This window comes from Mastigoproctus giganteus, chromosome 6 (assembly GCF_048544385.1).
Source record: "Mastigoproctus giganteus isolate SK-2022 chromosome 6, ASM4854438v1, whole genome shotgun sequence".
Classification (NCBI taxonomy): domain Eukaryota; kingdom Metazoa; phylum Arthropoda; class Arachnida; order Uropygi; family Thelyphonidae; genus Mastigoproctus; species Mastigoproctus giganteus.
Window position 1 is genome coordinate 21,658,790 of NC_143580.1, and position 25,194 is coordinate 21,683,983.

The 25,194-nt window shown below is 34.6% G+C and overlaps 1 protein-coding gene across 2 annotated transcripts in view; it reads right to left on the reverse strand.

Moving 5' to 3' along the window:
• The window catches only part of LOC150084067 (N-acetylglucosamine-1-phosphotransferase subunit gamma-like), a 34,606-nt gene that overhangs the window by 7,821 nt on the left and 1,591 nt on the right, over positions 1-25,194 (reverse strand). The window contains exons 2-7 of one of the 2 annotated variants that reach the window (XM_090375014.1): positions 16,132-16,276; positions 13,325-13,385; positions 13,034-13,162; positions 8,992-9,075; positions 5,202-5,295; positions 3,592-3,789 (exon numbers count right to left, since the gene is read on the reverse strand). In XM_090375014.1, coding sequence (XP_090231140.1) covers positions 3,592-3,789; positions 5,202-5,295; positions 8,992-9,075; positions 13,034-13,162; positions 13,325-13,385; positions 16,132-16,261 — 696 coding nt within the window. In that variant the 5' untranslated portion in view covers positions 16,262-16,276. The remainder of the gene's footprint in view (positions 1-3,591; positions 3,790-5,201; positions 5,296-8,991; positions 9,076-13,033; positions 13,163-13,324; positions 13,386-16,131; positions 16,277-25,194) is intronic. The other variant, XM_090375015.1, reaches the window with a different exon arrangement.

Here is a 25,194-nt window from a genome sequence, read left to right on the forward strand (position 1 = left end):
GGTCAACTTGAACCACCCATGTATCTAATTAGCACATCAATAGCAGTACAGTAAAAAAATTTGGTACTTCAACAAAATATTTAATGGTGCTCAATATTTTTATTTTTCTTAATGTAATATAGCAAATTATTTTATGCACTGATGCATCCTTTCTATTAAAATGGCAAAAGGTTCAAGGAAGAAGACTTACTCTGCATCTGCCAAAAAACCTCTTTCATATTATTCCCATAATCAAAAAAGTTGCTATCCAGTTCTTCCTTAAATTTTGCCAGATTCTCTGCCTCAGCTCTCCTTTGCAAGCAACTTATTCCAGTGTTCCACAGCACACCACCCAAAAATATACTTCATAACAACAGACTACACCTTACTTCATAAGGTGTAGTCTGTTGTTATCCCTAAGATTTTATATTTGCACCTTGTTAGCCAGTGACAATATTCCTCCCTCATTCATTTCATTTTACTAATCCCCTCAGAGCCTTATCTACTTCAATCACATCTCCCTCTCCCCTTTCAATTTTTTCTTTTCTGCAGAAGTTCTAAACTTTTTCAAGTGTGATAGTACTGTTTACTTGACTGTTTAATGAACAAGAAGAGATTTAATTATATATATATATATATATATATTTTTTTTTTTAAATATATGGTGTGGGTGGGTCAAATTTGACCAGGTTTTTTTTATATATATATATATATATATATATATAAATCATTACAGTCAGTGCAGTTCATAGAACCCTGCATATCTTCTATTATTATAATGTAATCTCTGTGAAACAATTGCTTGATTGTCATAGCCCATTAATATGAAATAAATGGTATCTGCACACTCATAGGAGTGAACTTGTACTAAATACCATAACATGTATTCTGCTGAATACATAACATTGTGAAACAACACATTATTAGTGACAAATGGGCCTGGAGTATTTGTTAAACACATTATTATTTCTGTTCTCGATAAGGTGTAAATGGGCCTTAAATTGATCAAAGGCTTTGAGCACAGTATGGAGAATATTGTTGTGGTTTTTCATGTTAGAATGGTTGCACACCATTCAAGAAACATTGTGAACATGAATAGAATGGAGCACAACAAAGCAAGGTAAAAATTTGCAATCAATACTGTGAAAATCATGTAGGTTGATAAACTAATGTGTTTATGATGTATTGAAACTGAATCTATTTCAATGCATCATAAACATCTCAATGTGGAATGGAAACATTTGGTACCTCTACCAAAAAAATTCAAGAGTGGTCTCAGGTGATGACCACCATGTCTTGGGATAGCAAAGGTGTTAATCACACGAATAACACCTTTGGCATCCCAAATGAATGCGGGTCATTCATTTCTGTTCAAAATCATTTTAATGAATAACAAAAATATCTTTTACTAGTAACAAGCAATTAAACTAAGCAATCTTATAAATTGTTTAGGAATATAACAAGTATACAGATACATCCAAAAATTTCTTATGGATATTTGAAAGAAAGGAAAAATCACAACAATAATTTTATTAAGCTTGGAGGTCTGCAAAACTAAAAACTTTGAAAGCACAAAACTTAAAACTAAAATGGGAATGTTTAAGTCCATAAAGTTTCAAAATCATTATTTTAAAGCAATATTAGTATATTCTCTATGCTACTACTACAGTTTCATAAAATTCCACTTATACCATTCTTTTGTAATTTCCAAAAAGTACACCTGATGCGGCCTACTTAGAGAAAAAAAAAGTATCACCAAGAAAAGTTTACAGTTTATTATGTTTATTGATAACCTTCTGGTTATCTATACATTTAAGAGCACACGGCACCAATGACATTAAGAGTAGGAGATTGGTATACATGCATGTATACTTGCATGTATACCAATTGTCCCTCTGTATAAGGCAATGGTCAGGCCATGCCTTGAGTACTGTGTACAGGTCTGGAGGCCTCCTTTTAGGAAGGATGTAGATTTGCTTGAGCATGTACAGAGAAGGGCAACAAGATTGGTGAGGGGAATGAAGGGGTCCTCTTACCAAGAGAGGCTTAAGTTCTGCAAATTGCAGTGGCTGGAGACTAGGCACCTGCGAGGTGATCTGATTGAGGTGTATAAGGCATTCAATGGTTTGAGCAGGCTCAATGCTGATGGGATACCTCCACTTGCTCAGACTAAGAACCCAAGGGGGCATAAATTCAAATTAAGAAAAGACAGATGTAGAATAGATGTGAGGAAATTTGCCTTTAGCCAGCAGGTGGTTAATTGCTGGAACAAACTTCCATCTGTTGTGGAAGTTGATAGGTTAAATAAATTTAAGGAGGAACTGGACAAACATTTAGAGAGAATTGTTTTGTAAATTTTTTTTTTTTTTTTTGGCTGATGCTGCATAAGCTCATACACACATTTGCTTTCTTGTATCACATGCCCCACTACTTTTGTTTGTTATTTGATTTTTAGGAGCATTAGCAACTAAGGCCATATTGCTCCGAGGATATGCGGTGATCATTCCCTGACCTTTCCGCATCCTCCGTATTTGGTGGTCACGGGCTCGAACCCCGGTCTAATCAAGAAGCGTGTGCTATGCACTGCTGCTCCTTCCCACCTGGCCATGGAGGCGCCACCCCACTACTACTACTACTATTGTATTATTAAAATACAGTCAAAGCAACTCCATCCACATAAAGGGGTGTGCCTTTAGAGAGATTAGTTTAGGCTAAAGACACACATTATTGTCCTTATTAATTCATAAGGTATAACTAGCTCAAGTATAAAATTCTTACTTGTCAGAATAAAAAACATACTGTACATCTGTTATGATGTCAACCTTCCCCTTTCCATTCCTTCCCCTACCCTTTCACCATCTTCAATTGCTATCATAAAACATGACAAGCTATACCTACGAGTCATAAACAGAAGTATAAATCAGAGGTCAGTTATGTATGAGTGGGGTCATATGCTCTGTGTTTGCATACCTTGAGACCCTACTATACTCAAGGTACAGTCTAACCACTACCTTATATAATGCGATAATCAGCCCCTTGTCCTTGCTGACAAAATTCCTGTATGTCATTGACAGCATCCTGTCTTGTCAGCCTGTCTGCACTAGTCCGAGAATTACATATTAGAGACTACAATTATCCCTACGTGTTTTTCATTCTCCACTACCTTGATTTCGATACCATTCAAATGGTATGTTATTCTGGGAACATTACCACATTAATGCAGTATCCTGTATTTATCAAAGTTAAACCTCAGTAAAAACCAACATTAAATTGCCCTCCCCTTATTTAAATACATTACAATTTAAAAAGATATCTAAATATCAAAAAAAAAATAAAAATATAATGAAAGCAAACTTAATTTTTGGATGCTTTCAAAATTGAAAGAATGTTGAATTAGGCCCATCTATCTAACATCAAGTTAGTCCATGAAATTTGCTTATTAGAATAGGTGGTGCTATTTCAATATCCTTTCACTGTATAACATAATTATAATAATAAGCTATTAAAATTTCATAAAGAAAATATGTTTGCTTTCATTATAATTTTTTTTTTTTGATAACCAAGGCTTAAAATTATTGATCATTACATAGATTCTTTGAATCTGCTGTTTACCTTTGTAGTGATGTCCCCATCTTGCAGTTCAGTTTCTAAAATATCCCACTGTTGTCTGATATCTGAAGGTAACCATGGATATACCAACATTGCATCTTTGTGGCAGATCACAGGAGTTGAAAAGTTGGCAGTGTACTGACACTTTTGAGGTTCAGACACATTCGTCAATTCTTCTTTGGAACCACAGTTTAATGTTACCTAGTGACAATGATTTCAATTATACTATCAAGTATAAATTTAAAAACTACTTAATTATTGATTTATACACATACAGTTATGTCTTGCAGTTTAGTTACAAACCCACATTCAAGCAGCAGGAAACAACAAGCCCAAAGAATATTAACAATACAGTTAGAAGTTGCAAACTACTGTTTGTACACAGAAACTTACAATACTGTAGGTGTATAGCTGCAGAGTGGAAGTATTCTTGTATAACTTGAAAAAAAAAAAAAAAATTCCAAAGTAAGTCTGAAATTTTGTCATAATTGTGCAGGATTGTTGAACCTCTGAACCTCTTTTTGTAATTACTTAGAATCAATTCTGTTCGAATAGTTATATGATGAGAGGTGTTCAATTTTAACTTTTAATTTGTTAGTTTCCTTTGTGACAGTATGATAAGTTTGCCACTTTTTGTTTGTTTAGAGAAGTGTCACTTAAAATTCCATTGGAGACAAGAAAATTTAAAGGGGCATATACTCAGGGATGCAGTTAGCCAATTTCAGGGTTTCTCCCTGTGAGTTATTCTGGATTTTTTAGCTCAAACAATATGCAAATTAACCGGATAACACACAATTGTACAAACATAATAAATTGTACAAAATGGTATAACATATGACCTAGCACAATATGGCCAAAGTAGTTGATGCATCAAGTAACCACCAATCAACTAATAATTGATAGCAATCATATGTTTTTCAAGTCACTGTTCCTAAGCCATTTCATTCCACCAAAGGAAAAGTTACATCTGTTAAATATTTTATGACCACACAGAAGAGTTTACAGTTAATCAACATCAAATATAAACAATAACTCTATTGATTGTATTTGTGTATTTAGCAGTCATGCAGTTTGCACCACAGTCCATTCAAGCACATGTTTGTGCACTCTCACACTTGACCACTCGGCTACATCAGGCGACAAAATAATACATGGGCTTGAACCATGGTTTCTCAAATGTGTGTACTTTTTACCCTCACATTTGGACCACTTAGCTGTGGCAGTGACAGAGAATAGAATCTTTCCAACAGTTTCAATTACATCTCCATACAGGACATACCAAAGCCAAATTAAATTCATAAATATAACATTAAAAACTTCTAACTCTATTGAACAGGTTTTGGTACACATTTTTATAAAAAGTATGCAGCACTTCTAATTTGCTTTTTGAAAATATCAGAGTATCTTCTTCCATGTACATTAAATCAGTTAAAATAAAAATTGTGCTTTTGCATAACCACATTTCAAAAAAAGAAAAAAAATCAATATAAAAATATTTTGAAACCCATTATTATATCAAACTGGGGAATCAAATATTTAAAAAAAAGAAAAAATATATTCTCCAACAATACTGCTATCAAATTGGGGAAGTAAAATATTTAACTATGAATTACCTGAATGGTTCTTTCTGTGTTACTGCACAAATCACCATAGGCAAATACCATTGCAACAAACTTATTGTTCTCTATCTGCCAATGATCCCAGACGCTAATAGAAAATAGTTTAATTATTTAAAAATAACTTTCATATATAGTTAAAATTAAATGAGCAAATATAATTCTTTCATAAAGAACTCAATTATCCATCCCATAGTTAATGACATTTTGTTCAAGTTTAAAAACGATTAATCAGTTTAGTTATGTTGAGAAATTGATAAAAATAAATAAATCTAATTATCTTCATATAATAAGACTAATAAATTAAAAACTTTTGAAAATATTCAGTGCTCATTATGCCCATCATAGTAACGACAAAGATAATTATATGAAATATAAAACATCTTTAAAAGAGTTATACAACTATCAGTAATCAAATATGTCAATTATACAAGGCTAAATTTCAGAACTCACTGAGTACTTGACATTTTGGAGATTACATATTACTTAAAAACTGTTTGGTTGGTATTACTGGAAAATTTTGGTGTCAGTGTTCAAGTTCACATATAAGATAGCTAACATGATATTTTTCTTGTGTGTGTGTGTGTGTGTGTGTGTGTGTGTGTGTGTGTGTGTGTGTGTGTGTGTGTGTGTGTGTGTGTGTGTGTGTGTGTGTGTGTGTGTGTGTTTTATGTGCACGTGTTGTGTGCATGCGTGTGTGTGTGTGTTTTATGTGCACGTGTTGTGTGCATGCGTGTGTGTGTGTGTTTTATGTGCACGTGTTGTGTGCATGCGTGTGTGTGTGTACATTCAAAGCTCTATCCTTATGTTGTGTGGACTTAAAAACCAGAATAACTTAAAAAGATACTCTAATCCTTCTATCAGCTAACTACAGCTAAACTGAAGAGAACTTTTAAGTATTTATCCCGGTCTCCAAACACAAATCTCTCTCTCTCTGGATGAGTGACAAGTTGCAAAATGAAGTAGTAAATTGTCATGGAGGACATGTAAAGCTGACTGAGAGAAAAAGCAAAATGCACGTAAACTAATACTGAAAATTTTTATTTATTGACCTTGATGGTCATTACAAAACAAACCATTATAAAAACATGATTATGCTTGAATTGAAAAAGAGCATCAATGGAAAGATGATTGCATGTGATGGGCTGGGAGTAAAATAAGCAAAATCTTTGTTTGTTTGTTTTTTTTTAACAGGACTACTATTACTAAATATATTTTTGTTCTTGTATATAATATAGTATCAAAATAAAGAAATGTATTAAAAATTGCAGTTTAAACTATTTCTTGCCTTTATTCCAAAAATCAAAAGTGACTTTTCAGCACATCCACTATAATGAGGGGATTTGAAAAGTTTGTGGCACAGTGGTAAAAATTTCTATACTTAATGTATAGTAACCCACCAAAGTTTCATGGAGTTTCAATAACATCTGTTTTTAATTATAGGTCCTAAAGTCAACAAAGCTGTGTAAATGAGAAGAGATGGACAAAATCAGTCATCTTGCAGCCATCCAATATTTGGGAAAAAAGGGACTAATGCCAAAGGCAATTCACGAAGATATGGTAACAACACTGGGGAAGGATGCCCCTTCCTACTGCATGGTTAAGAAGTGGGAAGCAGAATTTAAATGCAGGAGGGAAAGCTTGGAAGATGACCCATACAATGGAAGACCTGCAACGTCAATCACTCCAGAAGTTGTTGACAACGTGTATGATCTAGCGATGAGTAATTGACAAGTGGCAGTTCAGTATGTTGCCAGTGTCTTGGGTATCTCAGCTGAATGTGTGTACCACATAACTTCTGTTATTATGTGATACACACAAAGTTTAAAAAAATAAATCTGCACGATGGGTCTCAAAGTTGTTGACAGCAGATCAAAAATGCACAAGGGCTGTAGAGTCAAGTGAATATTTGCATCATTTTCAAGAAAAACCAGCAAATTTCCTTGCAAAGTTTGTAACCATGGATGGAATGTGGATCACCACTTTCAGCCAGAGATTAAAGAGAAATCCAAGCAGTAGGAACACAGATCTTCTCCCCCTTCAAAGAAAGCCAAGTCAATTCTTCTGCTGGAAAGGTTGTTGGGATGCTGATGGAGCATTGCAAGTGGACTACCTTCAGAAAGACTAGTCACAGGGGCATATTATGCAGACCATGTGAGGCACTTGTGTGAAAACATCACAGATGAATGCTAAGGAAAATTCAGCAAAGGAGGCTTGTCCCTGCTCTCAAAGTCTCTTGTTGCCATGACTGCACTACATGAGTATGACTTTGAAATCTTGAACTATCCTCCATATTCACAGGATCTAAACCATATTTAGCACCGTTGGACTTTCACCTGTTTCCTAATTTAAAAAAAAATACCTGGCTGGTATCCATTTTCCCACTGACAGTGATGTCATTGCTGCAGTGGATGCATTCCTGGGGGTCTAAGAGAAATGTTTCTTCACAGCTGGAATCATCGCATTGCAGCTTCAGTGGCTAAAGGGTACTCCAAAGGGGGGCCATAACATGTTACTAGACCCCTCAAATAAACCTTTCATGCTCAGGCAATGAACTTTCCAAATGCCCCTTAGAAGGTTAACAAGCTTTGCCTTGGTCCATAACCAGAAGAGTTTTGGAGGTGGGTGGGGAGAGGTTTGTTTGTTTGTTATTTGGTTTCTAGGAACATTAGCAACTGAGGCCATATTGCTCCGGGGATATGCAGTGGTCATTCCCTGACCTTTCTGCATCCTCCGTATTTGGTGGTCACAGGCTCGAACGCCGGTCTAATCAAGAAGCGTGTGCTATGCACAGCTGCTCCTGCCCAACTAGCTACGGAGGTGCAGGGTGGGGAAAGAGGACAGTTTTTAATTACTACTTCACATTGGATATAACTGGTAGTGCATATTTACATTGTTTTTTTTATTCATTATACATACCAATTCTTATCCAAAATTAATAAATTTAGCTAAAACTTAACTAAAAGAAAATTAACTTTCTTTTAGTTAATTTTAGTACTTTTCTTTTCTAATTATTATATTTAAGAATTATAAAGTCAAAGGGAAGTAAATGCAGAGATTATAAATGTTTGCTTCCTGCAATACACTGCCCTGTGTTCTTAATGTTGAAGGATTTTGAAAAAATTAATACACACTAAATGCTCCCTGAGACTATTTTCATGCACTAGCCAAGCACATGAAATTGTGCAAAATTTGTAAAATGAAATGAATGAAAAGAATAGTCTGTCAGTGTTTCATTTTATTCAAAATATTCTCACATTCTTTGAATATGCTAAGCCAGTAGAAGTGATAAGGTAGCCTTCAGCAAGCATCTTTATTCACTGGAGATTTCGAAAATCCTTCAATACTAGGACCAGAGTATGGTGTAGAAAAGAGACATATTGCGTTTATACTCCAGCATGACCACATGTGGGCTCAAACCACGTTTTCAACAATCTATTGCAATCCTGCACTGACCACTCTGCCATGCTAGTTTGCCCTACAATTTGTTTCAAAGTTCTTAAAACCAGTGGTTATAAACTTTATGTATGCATGCATGCATTTTTATTAAGTATAAAATATAACTGTATTTCTTCTCTCATTATTATACAGCCTTTCTTTTTCTGTTCCTTACAAAACTACACGTTTTTATAACGTTTCTCACAGCATCTAAGAAAAAACCTTTGTATATTTACAACTGCTTAATGCACTATATGCCAAAAGACCTCAACCTTTTTACTGTAATTTTTTTTTTTTTTTCAAAGATATATCTTTCTAGTTTTATCTAACAAAGCAAATTTATTCTTACCCAAGAACACCTTGATATGCATTCCATCGTGGAATTAATTCATGCTGAGTAGTATTTTGAAAAGGGCAAAAGTTGTATCGATATCTGTTCAGGTAAAATAGAATTACAGTGTAAATCAAATAAATGCATAAAAATTTTTGAAATATATACTGAAAGTATGCCAAACTCAATCATAATAGTAATCATAATAAAAACTTAGTTTTAGCATTGTTGTAAAAACTTATCTAATATTTTTCTGAATGGAACAAGTTACAATAATTACTATCTACAACACAGCAATCTTGTTCTGCTTTCATCGATATTATTAACGTCAAACTATAAGGAACCCAGTTGGACTTTGTGGGCTCTCTTTCATAACCATGGTCCACTGGATACAATAGCCATTTATATCTACCCTTTACCTTCTATCATTTAATATTCCTTTATACACTGTAGTATCTTCCAACAATTGTTTAAATTTATACAAAAAGTTTCATTTGGGAATGTATCAAAAGCCTTATTAGGGCCTAAATATATGTTCAAGATATTTTCTGTATCCAGCAATTTTCTGACAACCTCATAATAGCTTACCAGATTACAGTTAGATATTATCGCCCTTTAATCCTTTCTGAAAGGAGTTTTCCGAACATGTGGACTCTCAGAAAGGAGAGAGTAAAATGAATGAGGATAAAATGAATCATTTATAAGAGTGAAGAAGTTTAGACTGGATTGTATGAAGTTTTGTTTTATCCAGCGAGTTCTTAATTACTAGAATAAGTTGTTAATTACAGTAAACCCCCGCTATTCGCGGTATCTGTATTCGCGGTTTCGCGTATTCGCGATCGCCGATTTACTATAAAATGAAACCTAAAAAATGTAAATTTTAAAGCGCCGTGAATATTTTCCGCCATAAAAAAAACATGGCCGTGGCTAAAATTATCTTTCCCGGTCAAAACAGCGCTCAGTGGGTGAGGGGAGAGGGGTGACAAAATCGCGAGCGTGAATGTTTCTCGCTAATCCTTGTTCAATATGTGTTATGCGCTTGTTATGGAAGGTTTCGTCGTTTGCTTTTAATTTATATGCTTATAAATTGAATAAATTTATCAATTTATAAATTGATATGCTTACAAAAGTGATAAATCTACCGTTTTGCAGTGTAAAACAGACTTTTTCGAGTGTGTTAACGGAAGAAAGTGACTTTATTGTGGACACGTTTTTCTAACCCATACAAAAATATGGCTACGAATAACAAGGGAAATTTGAAAAGATCAAAGAAGGTGATGACATTAGCGAATAAAATTGAGTTATTAGACAAAATTTCTAATGGTGAAAGTATCTCCTCAGTGGCAAAACATAAAATCAATGAGTCAACAGTACGATCAATCAAAAAATCGGAAGAAAAAATCCGCCGTAGTGTCCGTGAAAACGCGCTAATTCCTTCAAAAATTTGCTCTGTAACTCGTGATGTTAAATTAGAAAAAATGGAAAAAGCTTTAAATCTGTGGATAGAAGACCGAACTCAAAATAAAATTCCGTTAAATTCGCTCATCATTCGTGAAAACGCAAAACTCCTTATCAACGCTTTAGCGAAACTGGTGATAGCACTGGCAGGATAGGTTTTTTAGCTAGCAAAGACGCTGGTTTGAAAGATTTGTTTGAAATTTCGAATAAATATTACATTTAATATTAAATTGTTTCTTATTTTCATTTCGATGCCATATGCTTGCATTTCACTATGTACTGTCTATGTATATAGTCATATTATGAAGGTACATATAATACATAGACAAAATTTTAGACTAGTTTTTCTTATATATTTCATACTTTGGAACGGAACCCCTTTATTACTATGGGAGCCATAACTCAGTATTCGCGTTTTCGGTATTCGCGGCATTTCTCAGGAACGTAACCCCCGCGAATAGCGGGGGTTTACTGTACTATATTGCCTTCATGGGTGGCTGAAGCTGAGAGCTTGTAAAATTTCAAAGGTCAACTGGATAGTGAGGGAATTACAAAGTTTTTTGTGTTGTTTTTTTTGCTGGTGAATTTAGTATTAGTAATTACAATTAGATTTTACTAATATAAATAATTATTACAATAATAATATATAATAACTATAATGATACATAATGCTAAATTCCTTATGATATACTGTTTCAGAGACCAACTGTTTTAATCATCACAGTGCAGTGATGTAATGGGTGCCTCCGTAGCCAGGTGGGCAAGAGCAGCAGTGCATAGCACACGCTTCTTGATTAGACTGGGGTTCGAGCCCGTGACCACCAAATACGGAGGATGCGGAAAGGTCAGGGAATGACCACCACATATCCCCGGAGTAATATGGCCTCAGTTGCTAATGCTCCTAAAAAAAAAAAAATAATAATAAAAATAAAAATAGCAGTGATGTAAAGCCATTTATATAATGTAAATTTAAGAAGTATTGCATTTTCTTTGTCACGGTCAGAGTTTTTTTTTTTTTTTTTTTTTTTCTTAATCTAATTAAGAGAGATTACGATAATATCAAATAACTTCAGTTGTTTTCTGAAAATGAACTCTTTTATCTTGTTCTTGTAAATATATTGTTAAATGTTTTTGTTCATCACATGATAAGCAGTGATACTATGAAAAATAAATAGAAAATAAAATATTCTTCACTGAACAGCAACTCCTGTGTGCATTTTTATAGGCAGCTAACAATAACTAACTTGGGCTTTAAAAGCTTAAGTTGCCAACTGAAGTTGAAGGTGTGATGAAAAGTTTTAACACAAACTGAAGTCATGGGTGGACAGAAATTTTTCATTGAAAATCCAGAAGTTTAGGTTATATAGGAAAATACTTTTAATTTGCATATGTTAAGTATGTCCAAAATATTTAAAATTCACATAAATAATCTTGCTTGTACAGTTTTCACTTTTTCTTTTTCAGAGAAAAGACAGTCAGCAAATATCATTCACTTCCTTTTCCCTGTCCTTTTTTCCAAGACATCTGATAGAGAGGAACTAAGCACTGCTTACCAAATATACTGAAGAAACTTAAGCTTATGTACCAAGCATCAGTTAGAACTTTTATGAAAGTAGAAATTACATTTATTTTATTAATTCACTTAGTAAAACCATAGCTGCAAGGCTCAATAACTTCTACATTGTTACAATATATTTAAAAGAGTAAGAGATTGCCTCAATCTTTTGCATAGAATGCTTCCAGTCAATGCTCTCCAAATGTAACGAATAAATAAAATAAATTGATAAAATAATGTAATGAATTCTTTCACTCATAGAGATATGACCGATTCGACGTGCAACGGAATCAAAAGCCGAGAGCCCGACCCGACCCCGAAACATATCAAACCAACTCAATAAGACCATGAGTGTGAGAAGACATTGTCAGAATAAATAATTAAAATCAGAAAACTGTTCACGAGAATAAATAATTAAAATCACAATTAAAAACTCTTGAAAGGAAACTACATGAAAATTCTATCACTATGTGATGTCCATACCTAATTTTTTATTTCTAGTCTTTTTTACGCATGCATCAATACAAATAATCTCTCCATTTAAGAGCCTAACACACTTTGTGATATTTTCATCCTGTGAACACGGTGATCAGTCGAAAAGCATTGTCTGCTTAAGGAAGGGAAAAGCTGTGAATTTTGTTTAATGTGTGTTCATCCAAATTTTTAATTGTGATTTTAATTATTTATTCTCGTAAGCAGTTTTCCGATTTTAATTATTTATTCTGACACAATGTCTTCTCACACTCATGGTCTTGCTGAGTTGATTTGATGTGTTTCGGGGCCGGGTTGGGGCTCTCGCCTTTTGATTCCGTTGCGCATCGAATCGGTCATATCTCTATGAGTGAAAAAATTCATTCAATTATTTTATTTTATTTATTCGTTACATTTGGAGAGCATTGACTGGAAGCTTTCTATGCAAAAGATTGAGGTAATCTCTTACTCTTTTAATTTACTTAAGAGAAATAATAAAATTAAATTATCTACAAAATATAATACTTATCCAATTTAATGCTATCAAAGTTTTATGACAACAAAAACCCTACTCACTGATCTTGGGTAAGATTATAACATTTTCCTAATAGATGTCGTAGATGTAAAGGTCCTGAAAAGTTAGCAGGTTTGGCACGAGCCACTAGAGTTTCTTGAGTTTCAGTATCCAATACATTACCAAGGTATCTAAAATAAAATCAAAATATGAATAAAGCCAAATATTGGTGAACTAACTTTAAATTCACTTTTAAGTTTATTTTAAATTATATTTAATGCAGTTTTCTTAAGTGTCTTTTCAAATTAAAATGGTATCAAAACATTGAAGGAAGAAAATAAAAATATATTTACCCATAATTTGCAGGTTCTTTTACTATTTTAATTGGAATTTTGGAACTATCTAAAAGAATACCTAAAAAATAATAATAATTATGATGATAAAATTCAGTATTATATATTCACACATGGACAGCATTATACACCAAAATTTGATAAGCATGTATTTACCTACTTTTAAGCTAACACATGAAACCTTTTCAACAAGATTTTGTATTTTATAATTAATTCTGTTATTTTACTTCTGAATCTAGACATGCACATTTTTACAGCACATCACAATTATCAAAAAAAAAAGTCTGAAAATAAGCACTACTTACTAAATGTTAAGCAAAACAGAGGAGTAGGTAGAAAGGATGAATCGAAATTATGAGTCATCTGCTTTGAGAACCTATAGGTTTGTGCATATTAATCAGTTGTCATCTGTGAACATCTGAGACTGGCACAACATCTGAGATTGCGCATGTTACTTGCTTTTCTTTGTATAAAGTGGTTTTCTGATGATTAATATGGAAAAATGACATCACCATAGATAGGTAAATTCACTGGATGATTTTTTATTAAGGAGATCAAAATAGAATCTGGGATCAAAAGCTTTGGGGACCAAACTAATATTTATAAAATAATGAAGCATACTGGCTATTCAGACTATTGGAATTGCTAAAAGTTTCTGTGTCGTGTTCTGAATAATTTTCTCAGATGTTGCAAATTTGTGACTTTCAAGAGGGCATTAAACTTGGGAAACAAAAAAAAAAATATTTCAGAAAGCTAAATCCAGTGAGTATGGCACATGTGGGACCACAGAAATGGAGTGGTTAACAAGAAAGTCTTGAATGTAAAATGCCAAGCGTGCAAAAGCACTGTCACAATGCAAGTGCTGATACTCTGAAGCCCACTCTTCTGGTCGTTTTCTCCAAACAGCATTATGCAATTGCTGTAGACTTCTGTAGTATCCTTGGTTCACTGTTTGGCCATTCGGGACAAATTCATAATCAACAATACCTAGCATGTCAAAAAATACAATAAGCAGGATCTTCACATTTGATACACATTTCAAGATTGCCTTTTTTTTTTTTTTTTTTTTTGGGCCTTGAAGAAAATAGGGTCTTTCAGTGATAGGAATGGGCCTTTGTGTCAGGATAACAGCCATACACCCATGATTTTTACCAGTAATGATGGAATGATGGATGAAGTGTGCAGCAGCACACTGGCAATGATCATGAACATGAGGCACAAACTCACCTGAAAATTTTGCTAAAACATTGATCACTCCTGATGAAATCACAAACATGAGTGATCAAATCAATGTTTTTTGAAGATGAAGGTTAGCCAGAGCAAGGATTGCCTTCAATGGACAAGCAGCCCTCTTTAAACTTTGCAAACCAGTGAAAAGTCTTTGAATGATACATTTCATGGATTTCTGCTACATTTTCCCTAATTTGAAACAAAATTTAATGCAAATTAGCTGCTGAATAAAATCACTCATTTTTAAATGCGATGCAACAGATAAAACACCTATTCAATGTACATTAATTCATACTGACTGCAGATAAATGGGTCATTCATATGTTACTAGGTCTGGATGAGTAACTGAACATGTTTTTAACAAGTTGAAACTCAATAAGGCACTGCAATTTCAAGATACAAAGTCAGTCTCCAAACATTTTGATCACACCTTGTACATGAACAGACTTGTCTGCCATACATAATTCCACAGCTAAGGCTGAACCTTGCTAGTGATCCACTGAGTGATCACTAGCAGGGAGTAAACCTGGTGCTTCCAGGAACTTTATGTTAATGTTATAAATCAGTAGTCTGTTCGTGACCATATATGTTTAGATTCACGCCATAAGTTTGTAGTTTGCAAGTTAAAACTAAGTGGTGACAGATTTCTTGCAGGACGTATAATCAACATTAACAGACTTATAATCCTCCTGATTTGCATCACAGACCTGCCTCCAGACTTAGCATATGCTTGCCTTCTGATAAGTTTATTCATGTATGGCACCTTAAATGGTTGCTGTACACCAAAATACATGCTACAGTAGTTTTTTTAAAAATCTGCCTGAAATTAGTGTTTTATGCATCATTACTTAAAATTTTTTCTCAGGTCCTCCTTAGAGGAGTCCAGGTATGAATATTTTGTACATGACTTGCAAATTTATAAATGAATCTCTGGCTATATCTGGTTTTCTGATATGATAAAATATTCTAAACTTGTGTAGCCTTTTATGTACTCCTGTAAGACAGTCTGGTTTACAATGGTCAAATTTTTGCCAAGTTATTTTTGTGGCAATCATTTTGATTAACCAGCATCTCTTACTGAGCACTGATGGTTAACCAGACTGGTTCTCATTATTGCAATATAAACATGGCCAAATGAGGCAGCATATTATTCATTTCTTTGGAACAATTAGAAAATGCCCACAGTGTGAATTCTGTATAAATAATCTTCAATTGTTTTGCCTGAAAATATGTTATCTTTCCTGAAAACTGATTTATAGAAAACTGACAACAGTGGAGGCTCAATTTCGTGTATAACATTCTATAAAGTAGTGTTACACTGACATACATTTCCTTGTATAAATGGTTTACATAAATACATAATATTATTCTGGGAGAAAAATATAATTATCAGATCACTTTAATATAAGGATTTAACCTTTAATCAGCTGCTTATAAGGAATATCTCAAAAATATAAACCATTAAATAGAAAAATCCATTATATCTACATGACTGCAGTTATAATGTATTAACATTATAACTATAATCAAAATAACAATACTGTAATTTATCAGTTCATAATATTATTCTAACTTACATGACAACAATAAAATAAAAAATGATGGTATCCTAAATGGCTTCCACAGAAGACCTGTAGGATTCAACCCATGTTGATTAAGCATCTTTTCCAAATGCCTATGTCTCATTTTTGGTGACATGTCTGACATTTACTTTTCACAAATCTGAAAAACAGTAAATATGAAGTGCAGTGAAGTACTGAATGAAGTGATCAGAACTCATCTTCTGTAAATATGAAATGAAAATGCTTTATTTATTCTTAATTTTTATAATTATTTTATGTATAGTTTATACATTATATAAGCTAAAATGCAATAAAAAAAATTATATAACAACTGAAATGAGACTTTAATTCTTATCTGTTCTACACCCACTTTCCTTTCCTTGTGTTTTGTTTATATAATAATACAGAATACAGATATATTACAGGTGAACAGCATTTCTAATGTAGATAGTATAGATAAGGTAAGCAACAACTTTGAAAATATACTAACGTATTTGACCACAACTTGGAAAGTACAATACAGTACTCCTCTCACCACTCACTTTCTTTCAACAATTTAACATTTTCATAGTAGTAGCAGTCATTTTTATGCTTTAACTTGTTAGTAGGAGTCATCTTTAAGCATTTTAAATATCTCAAAATTTTAATAAAGAAATTGGGGGAGAGGGACTTCTCTTGGAAAATAATGTGAATTCCCACTAGGGGGTAGGGTAGTTAATGTAAAAGAGTTCAAAAAAACATCTTTTGCAACTATTAATGGGTTAAGGTAAAGTGCAGTTGTGTACTGACAATAATTCAAGTCTTGCATTTTATAAGTTATATTTGAAACAGAAGAGTTAAATATAACTCTTCTGTTTTAAATATAACTCTTCTGTGTAGAAGAGTTAACAGAAGAGTTAAATATAACACTTCTCTGCATTAGCTTTAAAGTCAACTGTGAGGGGATTCTGTGGTTTCTCCAGTGATAGTAATAGTGATTGGGCATTTGCTCTTTAGAAATGACTGTTCAAATAGTCAACCTAAAGTAATTAGTACCACTTCTAATCACATAACATCAACAAGTAGGTCAATCTGTTATCTATTAAAAACTGGAGACATTGCTCTGACCGATTTCAAAACTTATTGGTTCCATCATCACACATCAGGTAGGCCTATAAGCAACCTTGTGTCGGGCAGTGATTCACAATTTGTACAGCAGTCTTTAATTAATTTTATTAATTACATTTACAGTATTGGTTATATCTTTCTATAGGAGTTTACAGTCTACATAACATAAGTTGAATTACCAAATGGAGGTTTTTCTTCCAATCTGCTACTTGTGAAGGGCATAAATTCAAACTAAGGAAGGATGGTTGCAAGAGTGGAAGTTTGCCTTCAGCCAGCTGGTAGTTGACTGTTGGAACTAACTTCCATCTGTTGTTGTTGTGGGAGTGGCACAAACAACTTTGAATAAATTCAAGGAAGAACTAGAAAAACTACTGGAAGAGATGGACAGGTGATGTGTTTTTTTTTTTGGCTGATCCTATATAAGTTTCTCTCTTGCATCATTTGCACTTATTAATAGTAATATTTTAGTATTAATAATGTAATTAATAGGGGGATCATTTCAAATGCAGTTTATTAGAATATTGGAATACCCATGGTGAATATTTTGCCTAAACTGTTTCAAGAAGTAAAGCAAAGGTGTCTGTGGGATGGACTTGTGTAAAAATGCAATTTGATAATTTTTTACATGTATGATTATATCGTCCTTTAAAAAAATTACAATTATTGAACAAAAATTATGTGGACCTGAAAATGACTATGTTGCCCATGAGCAAAAACGACAACTTTTTTTAAAAGTCTGACCCTGAGATTTGTTGACTCTGATGACAAACGCTAAGACATTCTTTTTTTTTATTTTTAAGAAATTATTCTCAAAATAAACAGCAAGTTAGTCTCACTGGGAGCTAAATCAATTCTTGGGATTTGAAAATGGTCAGAAAATTTTTTGGAAATTTTTTTTTTTTGTCTGGAATATTTTGATTTATACAATATTTTTTTTTAAAAATTGCTTGAAGATTTGATTGTTTAACTTATTGAAAGGGATATTTCTGCTTACTAGGGCCTTTGAAAAATCACTTTTCTCTTCTTTTGAAGTACATGGCTTGGTTAAAAGAGACAAAGGGACTGTTACTATAAATGGAAGAGCAGCAAAACCTCGGTGCTTTAAGAATTTCAACCATCAATTTACATGAATTATAGACATACTGATAAAGCATGAATAGCTGCAATACAATTTTGAGTGGCTGCAAAATTTCAACAAGAAAATGAGAATTAAAAACTGCAATGTGTTTTGTTTTTAGATAATGCTCCTTGCCACAAAGCAGTGGATCTTAGTAAAGTGGCAATTGAGTTCCTGTCTTGTAATTGCACAGGTTTCCTACAGCCTCTTGAAGCTAGAATTATTAAGTGTTTTAAGGCACATTATAAGAGACATCAGGTGAATAATATAGTAAAGAGCATCAATAGTAATTGTTCATCTAAATTGTCCTTGAAAGACACATTGTTTATGATCAAACTTTCATGGGATGAAGCTTCACTGCGAACAATAAAGTCACTGATGGACTCACAACGGGCTTGTTGAAAAAGTTCATTTAGATCAGGGGTTCTCAACAGGGATGATATCGTCCCCAAGGGGGAAAAAAAATCATGGGTATTACAATAGTTTGCAGCCCTCCAAAATTCAACCCTACCCGACAACGTCCTATTCCTTAATATTTAATTTCTCTCACTGGGGTTTCATTTCCCCCTGAGATAAATGATTTTTAACATATAGTTATATTATATTAGGAGTTAGTGAGAAATTTTGGTAAAAGGAAGATAGTAGGGCGATTTAATTCAACCACATTTGCATAGGCATTAAATGCCTAAGTGCTTTCAGAAGTAATGTCTCTGCAATTCTTGGAGTTTGCACTTTTCCGACAGCTGCTACCTTGGCATGGTGGGCATAGTTTATTTATTTATTCTTTTGTTTCATTGGTCAATATATGAGGCATGGATGGGATGAGGAAATGTTTCAGTCTATTGTTTTTACTTCCTAAGCAACAATTAGTATTGATTTATTGTTTCCTTGTGGAAGTTGTTTATTTTTCATCCACAGCACTTTTGTGAGTGACATGGGCTATGACAGTTAAATAAAAATAGTTTATGTTTTATTATTTAATTATTTGTAGTTATTCAACCCATCATCAATCATGGCAAGTGCTGAAAAGAAAGTGTTGACAGTATCTGGATGAATATCTAGCTTATGGTTTTATTGAAAACCCATTCGACTCAAGACAGCCCATGTGTTTTATGTGTAATAGTTCTTTTTCAAATGAGGCTATGAAGCCATCAAGACTTTTAGATCACTTAAAAAGGGCACATCCTGATAAAGTTGGTAAACACATCAAATATTTTAAAAATTTAAAACAGAATTTTGAGTAACATAACACTGTTACTTCCATATTTAAGAACACACAAACAAATGACAATGGAATGTGTGTTATAAAATTGCAGAAATCATTGCAAAAACTCCTAGTGCTCATACAATTGCAAAATGATGATTGTAAAATGCAAGATGTTTTTAAAATCTTTAAAAATTGACTATATTGGAGCATCCATTATTGCTGCTATAAAAACATGGTTTAAGGAAAAACAAGTACCATTGGAAAATTTGGTATCCTGTGCGACTGATGTTGTTACTTCCATGGTTGGAAGACAAAGAGTTTATAGCCCACCTAAAGGAAGTACAGTGGCAGACAAAAAAACTGCATCACTTGTGAATTTTGCAAATACAGTAAACCCTCGCTATTCGCGGGGGTTATGTTCCTGAGAAATGTTGCGAATACCGAAAACGCGAATACTGAGTTATGGCTCCCATAGTAATAAAGGGGTTCCGTTCCAAAGTACGAAATATATAAGAAAAACTAGTCTAAAATTTTGTCTATGTATGTATTATATGTACCTTCTTAATATGACTATGTACATGACAGTACATAGTGAAATGCAAGCATATGGCATCGAAATGAAAATAAGAAACAATTTAATATTAAATGTAATATTTATTAGAAATTTCAAACAAATCTTTCAAATCAGCGCCTTTGCTAGCAAAAAAAAACATCCCGCCAGTGCTATCACCAGTTTCGCTAAAGTGTTGATAAAGAAGTTTTGCCTTTTCACGAATGATGAGTGAACTTAACGGAATTTTATTTTATTTTGAATTCGGTCTTCTATCCACAGATTTCAAGGTTTTCCATTTTTTTTAAATTTAACATCACGAGTTACAGAGCAAATTTTTGAAGCAATTAGCGCGGTTTCACGGACACTACGGCAGATTTTTTCTTCCGATTTCTTGTTTTATCGTACCGTTGACTCATTGATTTTATAATGTTTTGCCACTGAGGAGACACTTTCACCTTTAGAAATTTCGTCTAATAACTCAATTTTATTCGCTAGTGTCATCACCTTCTTTCATATTTTCACATTTCTCTTTTTATTCGTAGCCATATTTTTGTAGGGGTTAGAAAGAACTTGACCACAATAAAGTCACTTTCTTCCGTTAACGCACTCGAAAAAGTCTGTTTTACACTGCAAAACGGTAGAGTTATCATTTTTGTAAGCATATCAATTTATAAATTGATAAATTTATTCAATTTATAAACATATAAATTAAAATCAAACGACGAAACCTTCCATGACTAACACATACTGAACAAGGATTAGCGAGCAAACATCCACGCTCGCGATTTTTTTCACCCCTCTACCCCCACCCACTGAGCGCTGTTTTGACCGGGAAAGATAATTTTAGCCACGCCCATGTTTTTTATGGCGGAAAATATTCACGGCGTTTTAAAATTCACATTTTTTTAGGTTTCATTTTATATTAAATCGGCGATCGCGAAACCGCGAATACAGATACCACGAATAGCGGGGGTTTACTGTAATGTGTTTTGCACTGCACTGTGGGTTGCAGAAATGTTCAAAATGCATTTGTTAGATGGGATATATATCTCTGTGAATGAAATCCAATAAAAAGACTCCACCCAATATACCTAATTGCCATAAATATCTTCCCAAAGGGTGAATTTTGCAAATAATGTGTTTTGCACTGCATTGTGGGTTGCAGAAATGTTCAAAATGAATTTGTTAGATGGGATATATATATATCTCTGTGAATGAAATCCAATAAAAAGACTCCACCTGATATACCCTAATCGCCATAAATATCTTCCCAAAGGGTAAAATGCGTAATTAATGGAAATATGAGAACCAAACATACATTTTATTGCATTTACGTGTACAAACTGAAATGACAAGTTAACTTAATAGTATTATGAACTGTAAATCAGCAAAATAAGTCCTCAATATTTTGTTGTTCCTCCTCGAGCTGCAATTACAGCCTTGCAGCGATCTGGCATAGAGTTAATCGACTTCTGGATATACAGTTGCCTAATTTCGTAGTACCACACACTTATGATGCTCTCCTGCAGCTGAATCTTACTTGTTGGCTTCTTCTGAGTAATTTTAGACGACATTATGTACCAGCAATTTTCAACAGGATTCAAATCTGCACTGTTGCCGGGCCAGTCCAACACTGTAATGCCAGCATTTCTGAGGTATGACTGCACCTTAAGAAGAAAAATGAGAAAAAACATTGGTGTAAGTATGTTTTAAGCCTTGTGAGATAAGAAGACAAACTCATCATTAAATCTAAATAGCATAAAACTTACCAATTTTGCTGTGTGGAAAGGTGCTGAGTCCTGTTGAAAAATGCAGTTTTGGATGTCTGTGTAGTGATCCGTAATAACGGGTTTCAGGTGCTCCTCTAAGATAGCAGTGTAGGTTTCTGCATTCACCTTTCCATTAATAAGCTTAATTCGTCCCACATCTTTGCTTGTTATGCATCTCAAGACCATTTGATTGGCGGGGAACTTTACAGTCGGGGATTTGCAGTCAAAGCAGTATGCCTCCGATTTTCATCTTCTGGCATATCACTTCCCATTCAAGCCATGCAGATTGAATTTTGATTCATCAGAAGAGATGACAGTGTCCCATTGCTATTTTGTTCATGAAACATGCATTTTAGCCCAAGCAAGTCACTTCTTCCTCATTTGTTGGGTCAACAAAGGGTTCTTCTTGGGCTGATAGGCATACAGACCACTTTCCAAAAGCCGCCTTTGGATAGTTTGTGCACTTGTTTCAACACCAGAGGCCATTTCAAAATCCAGTTTTAGATAAGGAGCACTAGTATGGTCATTACAAAAGCATAGCTGTTTCAAATATCGATCTGGGGAGGTGTAGTCACTCTCTTACGGCCTGATCCAGGTCTTCTCTTCTCTTCTCACTGTGCTCACTGGTGGCAGCCTATTTTATCAGTGATAGCACATATAGAAAGCCCTTCGTGGGACAGAGCGACAGCTACACTTTTTTTTCTTGGTGTCAACTGAACATATATAGCCATGCTTACACCTCCGCAAAACAGGATGCTAATGAGTGTGTATTAGCATTAGCATTAGTAGAGGCATATGATGCAAGAAAGCAAGCTTATTCAGCATCAGCCAAAAAAAAAAAAACACACACCACTCCCATTTCACCCCTCCGTTCGTTCGAAATACCTGTCCAGTTCAGCCTTAAATTTGTTTAGGCTATCAACTTCAACAACAAGTGATGGAAGTCGGTTCCACCAACCAACCACCCGCTGGCCAAAGGCAAATTTCCGCACATCTATCCGACATCCGTCCTTCCTCAATTTGAATTTATGCCCTCTGAGGTGATTATTCTGAGCAAGATGAAGAATCCCATTGGCATTGAGCATGCTCAAACCATTCAAAGCCTTATACACCTCTATCAGATCACCTCGCCGGTGCCTAGTCTCCAGACTCTGTAATTTGCAAAACTTAAGCCTTTCTTCGTAAGAGCAACCCTTTATTCCATTCACTAATCTTGTTGCCCTTCTCTGTACCCGTTCCAGCAGCTCTACATCCTTCTTGAAATGAGGCCTCCAGACCTGTATACAGTACTCAAGATGTGGCCTAACCATTGCCTTATACAAGGGAACATATATAGCCATGCTTACACCTCCGCAAAACAGGATGCTAATGAGTGTGTATACCCTTCCAATGCCATATTTATAGAAACAGCTGGCGCAATATCTTGTAATTACAGTCTAAAGCAATACCTTTGCTTTGTGACAAACAAAATTACTGTAATCAAACAATATCTTTTACGTTTCCCTACAACTGTTACTTTTTTTTAAGGAGATGCAGTTTTTTTGTCTGCCACTGAATGTCCATGCAATACACTGCATTGTGCACCCACATCATCTGGTTGCAAAGAAATATTAGTCCAGTTCTTTATCAGCGGCGTATAGGGCGGGGTGCTGGGATTTCAGAGACTAGCATTAGCAAAGGCATATGATGCAAGAAAGCGATCTTATATAGCATCAGCCAAAAAAAAAAAAAAACCCTTATTTCACCCATCCACTAGATCCAAATGTTTGTCAAGTTCTGCTTGAATCTATTTAAGCTATCAACTTCTACAACAACAGGTGGAAGTGTGTCCAGCAATCAACCACCTGCCGGCTAAAGGCAAACTTCCGCACATCTATCCTACAACAGTCTTTCCTCAATTTGAATTTATGCCCTCTCAGGCAATTATTCTGAACAAGAGGAACAATCCCATCAGCATTGAGCATGCTCAAACCATTCAAGGCTTTATACACCTCAATCAGATCACCTCACACATGCCTAGTCTCCAGACACTGTAATTTGCAAAACTTAAGCCTTTCTTTGTAAGAGCAACCCTTTGTTCCATTCACTAATCTTGTTGCCCTTCTCTGTACTCATTCCAACAGCTCTACATCCTTCTTAAAATGAGGCCTCTACACCTGTATACAGTACTCAAGGTGTGGTCTGATCATTGCCTTATATAAGGGGATAATCACCTCCTTATCCCTGCTAGAAACATTCCTGTATACCATTGACAAGACACCATGAGCTACTCTTGCAGACACTGCTCATCGTGGACATTAGTCCACGATGAGTAGTGTCCATTGATTACCACTCTGTCTTCTCCCCCCGAACGACCCCTTTATCCATAGCAGCAATTTGCCTCCAATGCCACACTGCTCCAATTTGTGCAGCAGTCTTCCATGTGCAACAGTATCAAAAGCCTTTCTAAGATCCAAGCATATAATATCAAAGTTATTCCCTGCATCCAGTTCTTCTGTGACTGCATCATAGTATCCAATCAAATTGTTCAGGCAATACTTCCCCTTAACAAACCCATGCTGTGTCCGAGCTATAACTGAAGTCTTGTCTAGATGATCCTGCAATGCTTATTTAACCAGTGTCTCTATTAATTTCTCTGGAACAGAAGTTAAACTAACAGGTTTATAATTACTTGTGTCGCCCTTTGATCCTCCTTTATGAATTGGGGGTCACATTTGCACATCTCCCGTCCATGGGTACCTCCCTTGAGTCCAAGGAAGCTCTCATAATTATGGCTAAGGGTTTGCTTACTTCCTTTAATATAACAGGATAGATCCCATCCACCCCAGATGCCTTTCTTATGTCTATCTTCAACAATTTCTCCTCCACTTTCCTCTCAGTTATTACAAAATCATCGAGCTCACTGCCAGAGTTTAGTTCACCTCTGGCATTCCCCTCCCTGAATAACTCCTCATGTGTGAATGTAGATGCAAAATACTAATTTAGTTTGTTAGCCACCTAAGCAGGATCATCAACAGTTGAACCATCGATATCAAGTGGACCAATCTGATTCATCCCCTTCCTTCTAGAGTTTACATATGTAAAGAACTCTTTGCTGTTTTTCTTTGCATCCTTTACCAAAAATTTCTCATAATCTGGTTTTGCTTGCCTAACCTCCTTTGTGACTTGGTTACAGACCAGCTTATATCTATCGTAGGCTTCCATGTCACCCATTAATTTGTATGTATCCCATGCATTTTTCTTCTCTGCCATATGTCTCATTAGTTCATCTGACAACCATTTAGGCCTGAACCTTGAACAATATTTCTTGGTTGGTATGTAAAGC